The sequence below is a fragment of the Zalophus californianus genome, chromosome 12 (assembly GCF_009762305.2).
Source record: "Zalophus californianus isolate mZalCal1 chromosome 12, mZalCal1.pri.v2, whole genome shotgun sequence".
Taxonomy (NCBI): Eukaryota; Metazoa; Chordata; class Mammalia; order Carnivora; family Otariidae; genus Zalophus; species Zalophus californianus.
The window spans coordinates 19,373,911-19,388,764 of record NC_045606.1 but is presented as its reverse complement, the minus strand read 5'-3'; the positions used below and the strand labels follow the sequence as shown (position 1 = coordinate 19,388,764).

At 39.8% G+C, this 14,854-nt stretch overlaps 1 protein-coding gene across 3 annotated transcripts in view; it reads left to right on the top strand.

Annotated features, from left to right (window-relative positions):
- LHFPL3 (LHFPL tetraspan subfamily member 3) overlaps window positions 1-14,854 on the top strand; it is a 573,120-nt gene that overhangs the window by 401,295 nt on the left and 156,971 nt on the right. For all 3 annotated transcript variants that reach the window (XM_027572961.2, XM_027572964.2, XM_027572962.2), the window contains exon 2: window positions 9,682-9,918. In XM_027572961.2, coding sequence (XP_027428762.1) covers window positions 9,682-9,918 — 237 coding nt within the window. The remainder of the gene's footprint in view (window positions 1-9,681; window positions 9,919-14,854) is intronic.

The following is a 14,854-nucleotide window of genomic DNA, read 5'->3' as shown; positions in this document are numbered from 1 at the left end:
TGGCTCCGGTCGTTGGCTAATGAAGGAGCTGTGGGAAGGGGCGCCGCTCCTTTCCCAGGTGTTCGGAGTGACAATCACCGGGAGGTTCCCTCGCGTAGCGCCGCGACTTTGCTGCTGTCCGTTCCTTCGGTGAGCGCAGGCCTGAGTCATTGATGGAGTTAAATGAAGGCAGGCTCGTTTTCCCACCGCGTTCCCCGTAACTGCTTCAGCAACATGAGGCAGTTTATCATGCTTTTTGTGCAACAGTGCGTAAACTTTTTAAAGACTGAATTTAGACTTCTTCCTGTCCCCAAAATAAGCCATTCTCAGGTTCAAAGTGCTGATTAGGAGAGTTGGACCAGAGGTGTGGCGTGCCCACGTGACCCACATCCTGGCCCTCCCCCACCCACCCCCTCTGCTTTTCTCATCTTGCTATGTTTTCCTTTGGAGAAAGACCCAATTAAAAAGCCTGGTGGATTTTTCTAAGGACGTTTCCTTCACAGAGCTTACGTTCGGCTCTTTGGCCAGAAAACTGGCAGAGCAATTAGCGGCTCTAGGGAGTTTCTAGTTGTTTGTGTACGGTTTGAGAAAAACCCACCGTGGGCATCAGCAGCCTTCAGACGGAGGGTTCTTTTAGAATGCGAATGCTTCCTAACCATTTGGAATACGCTTAAAATTGAAATCAACAGTCCTGTCCTCACAAGGACATCTTTATTATGTGTTCTAAGTTAGATGTCATGACAGCATACAGTAAGGACACGGGTTTCTTTCCATCATCGTTCTCTACTCATCTCCAGCTTGTGAGCTCTTTAACATTCAAAAATGTTCTCTGATATACTTTCAGAAAACCTGCTGCTGAAATGAAGGAATCTATCGCTCCAAGTAAGTTAGTCATTTCCTAGGTGACATTCTAATAAGAAACCCATTTTGGGATAATAGTCCAATTGGAACTAATTCTCCATGTATTCCTCATGGTCAGGAAATAGCATGTCCAAATTAATCAAATGTCCCGGTGCCTTGTGTATTCTAATGTTTAATGTAGTGATGCTGCTACATCTTCTAGGATGATCAATTTGTAAAGCATTAGAAATAATTATAAAACCAAGAGGTATATTATTTAATTTTTCATTGAGACATTAACTAGGATCTTGCAGGTACTGCTTAGGATTAGGAACAGCTGTTGGTTTCCACTGGCTATACACATTGTGCAGGTTAATAAGGTTCTGGCTAATAGGATGCCAGAAAACGGAATTTATTATAGCACTCAGGCATTAATGTGGAACATAGTAATACCTTTCCAAAGAAACTAACAGGGCCTAAAATATTTTAATGGCTTCAATTAATCTTAAATACGCTATAACTTTTGGGAGACTTCGCATTTCAAAAATAAAATAGCCAAGTAGGGGAAGTTTGGATAAGGGGAGAAGAAAATGTGTATTTTGGTAATACATTGTCAGAAACTAAAATTTTTGTTATGTAATGACCATGTGGAAGCACAGCTTTCAAAAGGATAAGATTTATTTATTTAAAAATTGGATTTGGGGCCACCTAGGTGGCTCAGTCAGTTACGCATCTGACCTTTGGTTTCAGCTCAGGTCACGATCTCACAGTTCTGAGATCTGGCCCTGCATCAGGCTCTGCACTCAGTGCAGAGTTTACTTGCCCCCCTCTCCCCCCTCTCCCCCCCTCTCCCCCCCTCTCCCGGTCGTGCTTGCTCACATGCGTGCACTCTCACTCGCGCTCTCAAACAAATAAATAAGATCTTTTTTCAAAATTGGATTTTAACCACAGATTTCACTTACAAAGCTTTAAAAGCTTTTGAATGCAACTGAGCTTAATTTTTGTTCTATAATATGACCATCCAGATTTTCAGAACAGATATATTAGGAGAAGACCAAATGTTTCACTTTAAAAAGAAGGCCAACAAGGAGTGAGTGGGGCATCCAAGACATTCCAGTGCCCTGTGGCCTACCGGACACCTGGTATGGAGTACCCTTCCTGGGGGGAGACCTAAACATTTTCCCCAGGAGGCCAGAGCCTGACACTGTCAGCCCAGGGTTTATCCTCAGATTTCTCTGAACAGCTACTCCCTTAGCCTATCGAAAATAAGAATTCCATTTCAAAAATTCTGTTTTGTAACTTTGAGCCAAATACCCATTGCATAAAATGAAGCACAATTGCCTATCCTCTATCTTTTCAGATTCATCTTGTAAAATTTGATTAAGGAAATCTATCCTTTGAAGATAGGGAGCAATGATAGAACCACTCTTATTCTCATGTGGTTTTAGTTTCAGATTATTAATTCTGCCTCTGTTTTTATCCTAATCTGTAACTCAGAATTTCCAGAAATGGAACCTTTTAAGATAATCTATCCTCAGTGTAGAAAAGACCTTGAGAAAAGATGTCTTTATTGATGTCACCATTCCACAAATATCCTGTTCCAGTGAAGTTGTCCTGCAATGTCCAATAACCTGCCCAAACCTGTGTCACTTGGTGATTTCTATTAAGTTTTGCTAGAGCTATAAGTAATATAATAGTGTCATTCTCCAAGTGCTTCCCATTCATAAAGGAAAAATACTTGGTTTTCATTTTTTCTGTGTCAGAAATTTTCTCATACATAAACATTATTTAATGTGTAAAAAAACATTTAGAATGTTTTTAAAATCTTCCAAGTAACAGTATTTTTAGAGGAGATTTTTCTCAACTGTGGTTTGGATTCAAGCATCTTGTGTATCTTTCCAAATAAAGTTAATTTTTGCTCATGGAAACTACATTTTTTTTTTTAATACACAGATCATCATTGCTAGAAAGACCTTGGAGACCATGTTGGTATTGAGTGCTAGGAGATAACAGAAGGAGTGGGAATTTGAAATATTTTGAAATCATCAACTTTTTTCTTTTTTTAAAGATTTTGTCAGGGGGGGAGAGCGCCTACGCACAAGCACAAGGAGGGGGAGCAGGCAGAGGAAGGAGCCTGATGCGGGACTCGATCCCAGGACCCTGGGATCATGACCTGAACCAAAGGCAGACACTTAACCTACCAAGCCACCCAGGTGTCCCCATCAACATTTTTCTAATTGTTCTCCTGAGTACTTGTAATCTATTGTCTGATCATAACAAAATTGTCTCTGTTGAATGTCCCCTTTTAAAGATGAAACTTTAACTAGATTTGTGATCTTGGGTAGTTGTAATATTGACTTCTATAAACTATATGTTGGAGTATACTGTCTAGGTGTTTTAATTCATTTACTCATTTGTTTTACCTTTCCATTCAAAAGTATTTTAGTGCCAGCTATCTATAAGGCACTGTTTTAGGTGCTAGGAGTATGGCAGCTTACCAAAGTTTCCTTCCTCAGAAAGTTTACAGTCTGTTAATTGAAATACTAGTAAATAAGTAACAAATGTATAAAAAACTACAAGGACTCTAGGTACAGTCAGCGGCTACAGGGGTTCTGAGAAGGGCAATATTGTAGGTCAAGAAGAATTCAAGATGGCTGACTTTGTGGAGGGTGTAGCATTTGACTTGATCATTGAAAGATATTTAGGAGTGGACTATTTAGGTACAATGGTGGCAAATACTGGAGGCAGAAGAAAAAAAGAATGATCCCTGAACTTGGTGCATAGACAGGAAGTCAGGTGTGGCTCAACCCAAGTGAAATGGAGAGTCTAAAGGGGAGGGGAGCTGGGAAAGTAAGTGGGGGCTAGATCGTGGCGCCTTTGGAGACCTAAGATGTCTGCATGTTCTTCAGTACCAGTGGGGGATGAGGGGGAAGCCACCGAAGGTTTGGAATATGATGGGCTCAACAATCATATGTGATCTGGATTAGAGTGTGGTGAACTGAAGGCAGAGGGAAGTTAGGGTTCCTTTTGAGACATAATGAGGCATAAACTAGGGAAGTGTCCATGACACCTACTTATGCAGAGATCCTGCACACGTACTGTTCTGTAATATAACATGAGACACTAAATCCAAGTTCTCCCAGGCAGTCTTCCCTCTTGGTCACTGTGTCCTCCACACCGGCCGGTAGAGTCATGCTCCTGTAAAAAATAAGAAATCAGGTGTCCACTGCTGGCTTGTTCAAGAGGTAGCAGCTTTCCAGCTTCAGGAATTGTTTAGCCCTGACCATCACACAACTGTACGTTGCTTGTGGCATCAGAGTCTTCTTAAGTGGCATGCCCTGGAAACCTGAACCTGCCTTGAGGCATAGCCCCTGCCTCCCTTGCAACCTCAACATGATCACCTTCTCCATCCCATTACTGATCTCCTGGTCACTCCTCAAACACCCCAAGCCTCTTTCCAACCCCAGGGCCTTTGCACATGCTGTTGCCTAGAACATCTTTCCCATCAATTTCATAGGTCTAATGCCTTGTCTGTTTCTGGCCTTTGCTTAAATGTCACCCCCTCAAGAGGCCTTACTGTTATTCTTTATCCAAGCCCTTTGCTTCTTTCCTACCTAGGACTTCAACTTCCAATTATTTTATTTGCATGTTACTCACTTTTTTTTTTTTTTTGCCTCTTTCCCTGCTAAAACATAATATAAGCCATGTCTCTTTTCTTGATTGCTGCATCTCTAGCACCAAGAACGGTGTCTGGCACTCCATAGGAGATCATCAATATGTAGCTGTTGAATTAGTGAATGAACTAATGAATTAGTGAATTAATGAACACACCTGTTCAGAAAGCCCTCTATAACCTAAAGCTATCTTCATTTATCCCTAAATAATTAAATATAGAGTGGCAACAAATGACCACTTATCTTTCGTAATCTGCAAAGTGACATATTCTATAAAAAGTGTTCATAGGATTCCCATAGTGATATTTGGGACATGGAATATAAGTATTCTGCTTAAATTCCTGAATTACCATTAAAAATTCTGGTACCACAACATGTTGCAGTTTTTTTCAGCCTTCTAGAAATGAAATAGAACAGAGATTAGAAAAGAAAATATCAGGGTGTATTGCATCTGCTAAGTATAGATTCAAGAAACTTTTCAGGGTGTGTAAGGAAGTTCCAATATGAAATTATTTTTTACTATGACTCAAAGTCAATCTACACTGGGTATTTTCCATGTTATCCTAATCCCTTATCTGGCTGCTGTCGAGCTCTTCAAAGCCAGTGTTGAATTGTCATTCTGCAGTGTTATGATTCCTTATGGTTTATTTGCAATGGAAGCCTTTTCACAAATGCACACCAAAATTCAATTTTTTTAGTATTTTCTTAGAGATCAACATACCTTAACCTCTCTCAGAATGCTCAGGTTCATGATAAAGAGTGCTCCCAATCAACAAGGAAATAAAGACTTTAAATGACACACTGGACCAAGTGGACTTCACAAACATATTCAGAACATTCCATCCCAAAGCAACAGAATACACATTCTTCTCTAGTGACCATGGAACCTTCTCCAGAATAGATCACATCCTAGGTCACAAATCAGGTCTCAACTGGTACCAAAAGATTGGGATCATTCCCTGCATATTTTCAGACCACAGTGCTTTGAAACTAGAACTCAATCACAAGAGAAAAGTCGGAAAGAACTCAAATACATGGAGGCTAAAGAACATCCTAATAAAGAGTGAATGGGTCAACCAGGAAATTAAATAATTAAAAAAATTCATGGAAACCAGTGAAAATGAAAACACAACTGTTCAAAATCTTTGGGATGCAGCAAAGGAAAGTATAGAGCAATACAAGCCTTTCTCAAGAAACAAGAAAGGTCTCAAATACACAACCTAACCCTACACCTAAAAGAGCTAGAGAAAAAACAGCAAATAAAGCCTAAACCCAGCAGGAGAAGAGAAATAATAAAGATCAGAGCAGAAATCAATGAAATAGAAACCAAAAGAACGGTAGAACAGATCAAAGAAACTAGGAGCTGGTTCTTTGAAAGAATTAACAAGATTGATCAACCCCTGGCCAGACTTATCAAAAAGAAAAGAGAAATGACCCAAATCAACAAAATCATGAATGAAAGAGGAGAGATCACAACCAACACCAAAGAAATACAAACACTTATAAGAACATATTATGAGCAACTCTATGCCAGCAAATTAGATAACCTGGAAGAAATGGATGCATTCCTAGAGATGTATCAACTATCAAAACTGAACCAGGAAGAAATAGAAAACCTGAACAGACCTATAACCACTAAGGAAATTGAAGCAGTCATCAAAAATCTCCCAACAAACAAAAGCCCGGGGCCAGATGGCTTCCCAGGGGAATTCTATCAGACATTTAAAGAAGAATTAATACCTATTCTCCTGAAACTGTTCCAAAAATAGAAATGGAAGGAAAACTTCCAAACTCGTTTTATGAGGCCACCATTACCTTGATCCCCAAACCAGACAAAGACCCCATCAAAAAGGAGAATTACAGACCAATATCCTTGATGAACATGGATGCAAAAATTCTCACCAAAATACTAGCCAATAGGATCCAACAGTACATTAAAAGGATTATTCACCACGACCAAGTGGGATTTATCCCTGGGCTGCAAGGCTGGTTCAACATCCGCAAATCAACCAACGTGATACAATACATTAACAGAAGAAAGAACAAGAATCCTATGATCCTCTCAATAGATGCAGAAAAATCATTTGACAAAGTACAGCATCCTTTCTTGATCAAAACTCTTCAGAGTATAGGGATAGAGGGTACATACCTCAATATCATAAAAGCCATCTATGAAAAGCCCACAGCAAATATCATTCTCAATGGGGAAAAACTGAGAGCTTTCCCCCTGAGGTCAGGAACGCAGTAGGGATGTCCACTATCACCACTGCTATTCAACATAGTATTAGAAGTCCTAGCCACAGCAATCAGACAACAAAAAGAAATCAAAGGCATCCAAATCGGCAAAGAAGAAGTCAAACTCTCACTCTTTGCAGATGATAGGATACTTTATGTGGAAAACCCAAAAGACTCCACCCCAAAACTGCTAGAACTCATACAGGAATTCAGTAAAGTGGCAGGATAGAAAATCAATGCACAGAAATCAGTGACATTCCTATACACCAACAATAAGACAGAAGAGAGAGAAATGAAGGAGTCGATCCCATTTACCATTGCACCCAAAACCGTAAGATACTTAGGAATAAATCTAACCAAAGACAAAGGATCTGTACTCAGAAAACTATAAAATACTCATGAAAGAAATTGAAGACACAAAGAAATGGAAAAACGTTCCATGCTCATGGATTGGAAGAACAAATATTGTGAAGATGTCAATGCTACCTAAAGCTATCTACACATTCAATGCAATCCCCATCAAAATACCATCCACTTTTTTCAAAGAAATGGAACAAATAATCCTAAAATTTGTATGGAACCAGAAGAGACCCCAAATAGCCAAAGGAATGTTGAAAAAGAAAAGCAAAGCAGATGGCATCACAATTCCGGACTTCAAGCTCTATTACAAAGCTGTCATCATCAAAACAGTATGGTACTGGCACAAAAACAGACACATAGATCAATGGAACAGAATCGAGAGCCCAGAAATGGACCCTCAACTCTATGGTCAACTCATCTTCGACAAAGCAGGAAAGAATGTCCAATGGAAAAAAGACAGTCTCTTCAACAAATGGTGTTGGGAAAATTGGACAGCCACCTGCAGAAGAATGAAACTGGACCATTTCCTTACACCACACACAAAAATAGACTCAAAATGGTTGGAAGACCTAAATGTGCGACAGGAGTCCATCAAAATCCTAAAGGAGAACACAGGCAGCAACCTCTTCGACCTCAGCCGCAGCAGCTTCTTCCTAGAAACATCACCAAAGGCAAGGGAAGCAAGGGCAAAAATGAACTATTGGGATTTCATCAAGATAAAAAGCTTTTGCACAGCCAAAGAAACAGTCCACAAAACCAAAAGACAACCGACAGAATGGGAGAAAATATTTGCAAATGACATATCAGATAAAGGACTAGTATCCAAAATCTATAAAGAACTTATCAAATTCAACACCCAGAGAACAAATAATCCAATCAAGAAATAGGCAGAAGACATGAACAGACATTTTTCCAAAGAAGACATCCAAATGTCCAACAGACACATGAAAAAGTGCTCAACATCGCTCGGCATCCCGGAAATCCAAATCAAAACCTCGATGAGATACCACCTCACACCCATCAGAATGGCTAAAATGAACAAGTCAGGAAACGACAGATGTTGGCAGGGATGCAGAGAAAGGGGAACCCTCCTACACTGTTGGTGGGAATGCAAGCTGGTGCAACTACTCTGGAAAACCATATGGAGGTTCCTCAAAAAGTTGAAAATAGAGCTACCATACGACCCAGCAGTTGCACTACTGGGTATTTACCCCAAAGATACAAATGTAGGGATCTGAAGGGGTACGTGCACCCCAATGTTTATAGCAGCAATGTCCACAATAGCCAAACTGTGAAAAGAGCCAAGATGCCCATCGACAGATGAATGGATAAAGAAGATGTGGTATATATATACAATGGAATATTATGCAGCCATCAAAAGGAATGAGATCTTGCCATTTGCAACAATGTGGATAGAACTGGAGGGTGTTATGCTGAGTGAAATAAGTCAATCAGAGAAAGACATGTATCATATGACCTCACTGATATGAGGAATTCTTAATCTCAGGAAACAAACTGAGGGTTGCTGGAGTGGGGGTGGGGTGGGAGGGATCGGGTGGCTGTGTGATAGACATTGGGGAGGGCATGTGCTATGGTGAGCGCTGTGAATTGTGCAAGACTGTTGAATCACAGATCTGTACCTCTGAAACATAATGCAATATATGTTAAGAAAAAAAAAGAAGAAGATAGCAGGAGGGGAAGAATGAAGGGGGGAAATCGGAGGGGGAGACGAACCATGAGAGACGATGGACTCTGAAAAAGAAACAGGGTTCTAGAGGGGAGGGGGTGGGGGGATGGGTTAGGCTGGTGATGGGTATTAAAGAGGGCACGTTCTGCATGGAGCACTGGGTGTTATGCACAAACAATGAATCATGGAACACTACAGCAAAAACTAATGATGTAATGTATGGTGATTAACATAATAAAAAATTTTTAAGAAAAAAAAAGAGTGGGCGCCTGGTTGGCTCAGTTGGTTAAGCGACTGCCTTCGGCTCAGGTCATGATCCTGGAGTCCCGGGATCGAGTCCCATGTCGGGCTCCCTGCTCAGCGGGGAGTCTGCTTCTCCCTCTGACCCTCCCCCCTCTCATGTGCTCTCTCTCTCTCATTCTTGCTCTCTCAAATAAATAAATAAAATAATTTAAAAAAAGAAAAAGAAAAAGAAAAAAAAAAGAGTGCTCCCAGAGCTGCAGGGCTAGGCTGCTTTTAAGTAAACCAAGGGGTGAAAAAAACACCCACAATATTCAGGGGAGGAGAGTGATAAGATTTGCTGTTCTTTAAATCAAGAATTTGAGGGGCGCCTGGGTGGCTCAGTGGGTTAAGCATCTGCCTTCAGCTCAAGTCATGATCTCAGGGTCCTAGGATGGAGTTGAGTCGGGCACCCTGCTCATTGGGGAGTCTGCTTCTCCCTCTGCCCCTCCCCCCTGCTCTTGCTCTCTCTCTCTCTTATGTTCACTCTCAAATAAATAAAATCTTTTTTAAAAAAATGAAGAATTTGAAGCAATGATTTGACACACAGTAGCTGTATTTATTAAAATAACATTTATGTTAACTACTTTGTTTTTCTTTTTTTTTTCCTCTCTCTCTCTCTCTCAGCTGCCTGCCTTGTGCTTGGCTGTATGATTTTCCCTGATGGCTGGGATTCAGATGAAGTAAAACGGATGTGTGGAGAAAAGACAGACAAGTACACTCTTGGGGCTTGTTCAGTTCGCTGGGCATACATCCTGGCTATTATTGGGATTTTGGATGCCCTGATCCTCTCATTTCTGGCATTTGTGCTTGGTAACCGACAAGACAGCTTGATGGCAGAAGAACTGAAGGCAGAAAACAAAGGTAAGATTGCTTTGGGGAACTCTTATCCCTATGCCTCAAGCACGTCAAGTCCAGGGCTTCCCTTGTGGGTCTAGTTTGCTGCGTCTTTCAATGCTGTCTAGTTCATAGACTTTCCCCTAGACTCAACTCAAGAAATTTACACAGTTGAAATACAGGATTTTCACACTTTACCTTTCTAAGGTTCTCAGAGTCCATTATTATTTAAATGCATTTTTCCAGTTTCTTTTTCCCTCCCTAAGTTAATGGTTATGATGCAGCTTGCTTTTTTTTTTTTTTTTTTTTTTTTTGGTCTAGTTGGTTAAATAGTACATCCTCTCTATGTATTTCTGCTGTTTTCCAGATTAAAATAAATGCCTGGGGGATCTCGTAAAACCATCTACAAACATCTTTATTAAACTGTTCACAATCATTTTATTTGAAATCAGACTCCTCTCAGAGAGAAGGCACAATATTGGCCCTAAATAGTTACAATTAGGGGTTTCAACAGTTACCTAATTAACTGAATTTTAAATGTGTTATCTGGATGGTGAAAAGTTCTCCTATTTTCAAAAAGAAAATGCCTTCTGAGACACAAACTAGAATAAAAAACAGGACATTGACTAGTGAATGATATGTAAATATTACAGTGTGCCAATAAGAAGTAGCAAGTCCTTATTCAAGATGACTCTCCATTCTCTTTCCAGACTTTTAAACCAAGTGTTTGGGGATAGAATTTTACCGTCTCTGTCTGTTGCACACTTAAATTTATTTCACTGTTTTGTCTTTGTTATTTTTAACTTTAATACTTTGGACTTATATCAGCACCTTCAATTGAGTGACTGATGCTTCTAGTTTTTATTTCTAATTGCAAACTAAATCCATCCTTGAATTATGAAATTTAACTTACTACTTCAAGTGGTTGCTAACTTCAAAAACTCTTCACTACTTCAACAGGCCCCAAATAGAAGTATGTATTAGTGTCTACAGGAGTGTCACATGTAATGATAGTGTAGCAAGCTTTATATTTAGACCATCGCTGTTGATGCTTGTAAGCTATGAACTATAAAGAGAGAAAATCAAGAGGTCTGAGAAAGCAGTCATCTTTGAACTCTTTATTGCCCTGATTTATAGACAATACATACTAGTTTACTTGGTTCCATCAAAAATATTCTAAACATGGGGCAGCTAGGTGACTCAGTCAGTGAACATCTGACTCTTGGTTTTGGCTCAGGTCATGGTCTCAGGGTCGTGGGATCAAGCCCCGTGTCAGGCTCCTCGCTCAGCATGGAGTCTGCTTGTCCCTCTCCCTCCCCACTCTGTTCCTACCCTCATATTCTCTCTCTCTCTCTCTCTCTCTCCCTCCCTCCCTCTAAAATAAATTTAAAAAATTAAAAAAATTCTAAACACAAAAATCTTTCACAAGGGAGTAATGTTTTCTAAAAACATAATTACTTCCTTCTCAGAGTTGTACTTTCTAGATTAAAAAAAAATACGAAGATAATCATTATGCTTTATAAAGCCTGTTACATATTTAAAGTGCCTTCACCTGCACTCATTCATTTGGAGCCCTAGTCCAGTCTTTGTAATCTGGTGGATGTATACGGGTCTCTGTCCAGTTAGCTTCACTTCAAAGTTAATAAGAATAGCTCAGTATTAGAATAAATTACTTTTCCCTAAAGAATGAATTCAAGAACACACCACTTGGTTCTGCAGATGGTTGATTTCTACCACCACCTAATAATGGACTGGAGTGCTATTTATTCACTGTATAATTTAAAGTTATACTAAGAACATTTAACTTTCCAGACATCCTTTGACCCCAAATAAGGAAGTTCAGAAAATTTTTTTAAAAATAACAAAAGCAGGAAGATTTTTTTACTTGGCAATTGAGAATTCTAACTTCTATCCACGTATATGAGTGACAACAATTCTGAATTCATGCTTCAGAAAGAACCGGCTAGGATTAGAGGATAACCCTCAACAGTTTTCAAAGTGGGTCTTTTCTTCCACTGGATTCAGTTACATGTTGATATCTGATCTCTTCAGTTGAGGTTTTCATTTTAAAAAGCATTTTCCACTCCAACACCTTGGTAAAAGTGTTGATAGGAAAGAAAGTGAAAAGAAGCCAGTATAGAGGCACCTGGGTGGCTCAGTCTGTTAAGTGTCCAACTCTTGATTTCGGCTAAGGTCGCCATCTTAGTGTCGTGAGATCCAGCCCCACATCAGACTCCACGCTCAGCAAGGAGTTTGTTTGTCCCTCTCGCTCTGCTCCTCCCCCACTCTTTCTGTCTCTCTCTCTCAAATAAAATTTTTTTAAGAAGAGGCCAGTGTAAGGTCTGGGGACTATCTGTGCATGATTTTTCTGTGTTCATAATCTTAGTTTGTTTGTATCACACTTGCGTGAGTCCACAGTTTCTTCCATTTGGTTCTGAAGGACCCAAATCAGTAGCAGTTCATCTGTTATCAAATCGGATCCAGTGAAATAACAGAGAGCATCAGCCCATGCTGAGGGACATTTCCGTCTTACCACATTCTTATTTCACAATCGAAATTCTTTTCTCTGAATTCTGAGACTGTATCAGCAGCTCTATTGTGTAAACCTTTCAGATCCTCCTCTGATAGGGTCTGTATAAAATCAGACCAGAAAATGTAATCAAACCTACATGTTTCTGAGAAATGGTACAAGACTTGTAGTAGCTCTACAAAATAGTGTTTATTGTTTGGTATTATTTAAACACTTGGTTCAGTGTTGAAACTTCCAAAGTTGGATTGTTTGGGAGAGGACCAGTCGGTGACTTTGTAGGTTTGTGTATGAACAGTTTAAACAGTAGTTCAGTTGCTTTCAAGTGCGTGCAATAACCAAAACTACCATCACTGTTACTTTCTATAAATCCTAAGGAAGGAGACATCTGATAAGTGGCGATAACTTGTAAATATGAAATTGATTATATTTAAATAGGTACTTTTACAATTTGTATGGATACATCGATATCAATTTTCACTTATTAAAACTATTTTTTCACTATTCTTTTTCTGTCCCTTGATAGCCAAGGCCTCCTTTGGATGTCAGAGCAATGCAATGAGATAGAGGCCAATCTAGCCCACAGAATTTTAGCAGAATTTACTAATCCCATGAGCCTAGTGGCACCCTAGAAACAGACAATACCAATATCTCCAGTCTTGGCTCAAAAGAGTAAAACATTCATATGTCTGATATACATTATGTTACTACACGCACTATAATACCTTTAACAGTCTTCTTCTAGTTTTATGGTCTGCCACTCATCCTCTAATAAATAGCAGGAGCATTATAGAGAGAATAAACCTACAAGTGGAGCGTATGCCCCCAATTCAAAGAGGTTTGTCCTGAGGGATCTCATGATAGGATCGTATCTTCTTTTTGTAGCTTTTATAATTAATCTAGCAACACGCTTCTCTGTGTATCTGGAAAAGCCACCAAATGGGCTCAGGTTTGCCATGTGTCACTACAGTAAGGATACTGCTTAGATCTATGAGTCCTGCCTAACACCCTCCCCAATGGATAAAACAAGAATCACTGTTACATAAATCCTAGACTATATTGAAACAGGGAAGGGAACGCCATTCCAATTGTTGAGCTGTACTCCATTTACAGATTTCTTAAGGGAATATAGGATGCTATTGAGCCATAAATTAACCATGACAAAGGTATGATTCAAAGGGAACACAAGGGAAAGGTACACAGGTGAGCTCTCTACCTGGACAGACCATGGCCTGTTAAGATAAATTTCCAGAGAACTCTCCCCAATACCATTAGAGCGTCTCCCTTCAACACCGCCTGCAACATTTCTTAAGCATTTTCCAGGCAGCAACTTTGAAGATGCAAGGGTTGTCTCAGAAGGAACTTCTGCGAGAGATAAAGTTTATCATCTGTGTTGCATCCTCAAAGTCCTGCAATATTTTCTCATGCAAAAAAAAAAAAAGGGCAACAAAAACCCCACTGAAAAACAAAGAGAAGTGAAAACTATTTAAATATCCAACTAACTTACACAGGAGTTGGCACGTGTGAGAAAATTCGACTGTGCATTTGGGAAGCCAGCCCTGCAGGCTGTGTGCTGTCCCTGGCTCTGGGGATAAGAGCAGGCAGGCAGGCAGGTGTTCATTCTTCTTGGGAGCTCAGCAGCATGATTTCTCAATGAGCCAACAACAGGAGGCATTTCACCTTGATATGCTGTTTAATTGCATATTTTAACACACTGAACTGTGAAGTCAATTTAATTATGTAAAATTAAAGTTTCATCCAGATAAAAAGGATTTGAAATGAAAGCTTCATTTTCCATTTCTTTCATTAATTGTGAAAGGATAAACAATTACATTTTCCAGAACTCCTGTGCCACAAATATCTCTTTCCTTGTCAGACACCGTTCATAAAGAGGTATGTTTCTGCATTTGTGTATATGGTCTTTGGAATTGCTTATCAGATAATTGGGTCCTCTCTTGAACAGTTTTAAAGTGACTCTTCTAGCACTTAAACTGCAAATGAGAAAACATGATTATCCATTAAGAGGTGACTCTAGCTACCATTTATTAAGTGGCTTAAGCTCTTTTTAATGTTATAATAGGTGGAGTTAAATTCATTTTACTCAACTAACTAATTGAGAATCCCTTTGGAATTTTGATTTAAGGTGCCACGGCATGCCACGCCACAACCACACTGTGAACAACAGTGTGGGGTAGTGGAAAGAACGTGCGCTGCCTGGAGCTAGCGTGGTCTCTGACATTAACCAAGAGCCCTGCCCCCAGATCTCAATAGTTCCAGAATGAATCTTCCTCCTCCATAAAATATAGGCTTGTCCAAATGGCACCTGAAGTTTCATCCAGCTCTAAAATATTCTAATTCTGGGGACACCTTCAGAGGTATTCTTTAAAGATGCTCCAAGGGCAGTAAGAGCTCCGGCCCTCAGAGCAGTGAATATTC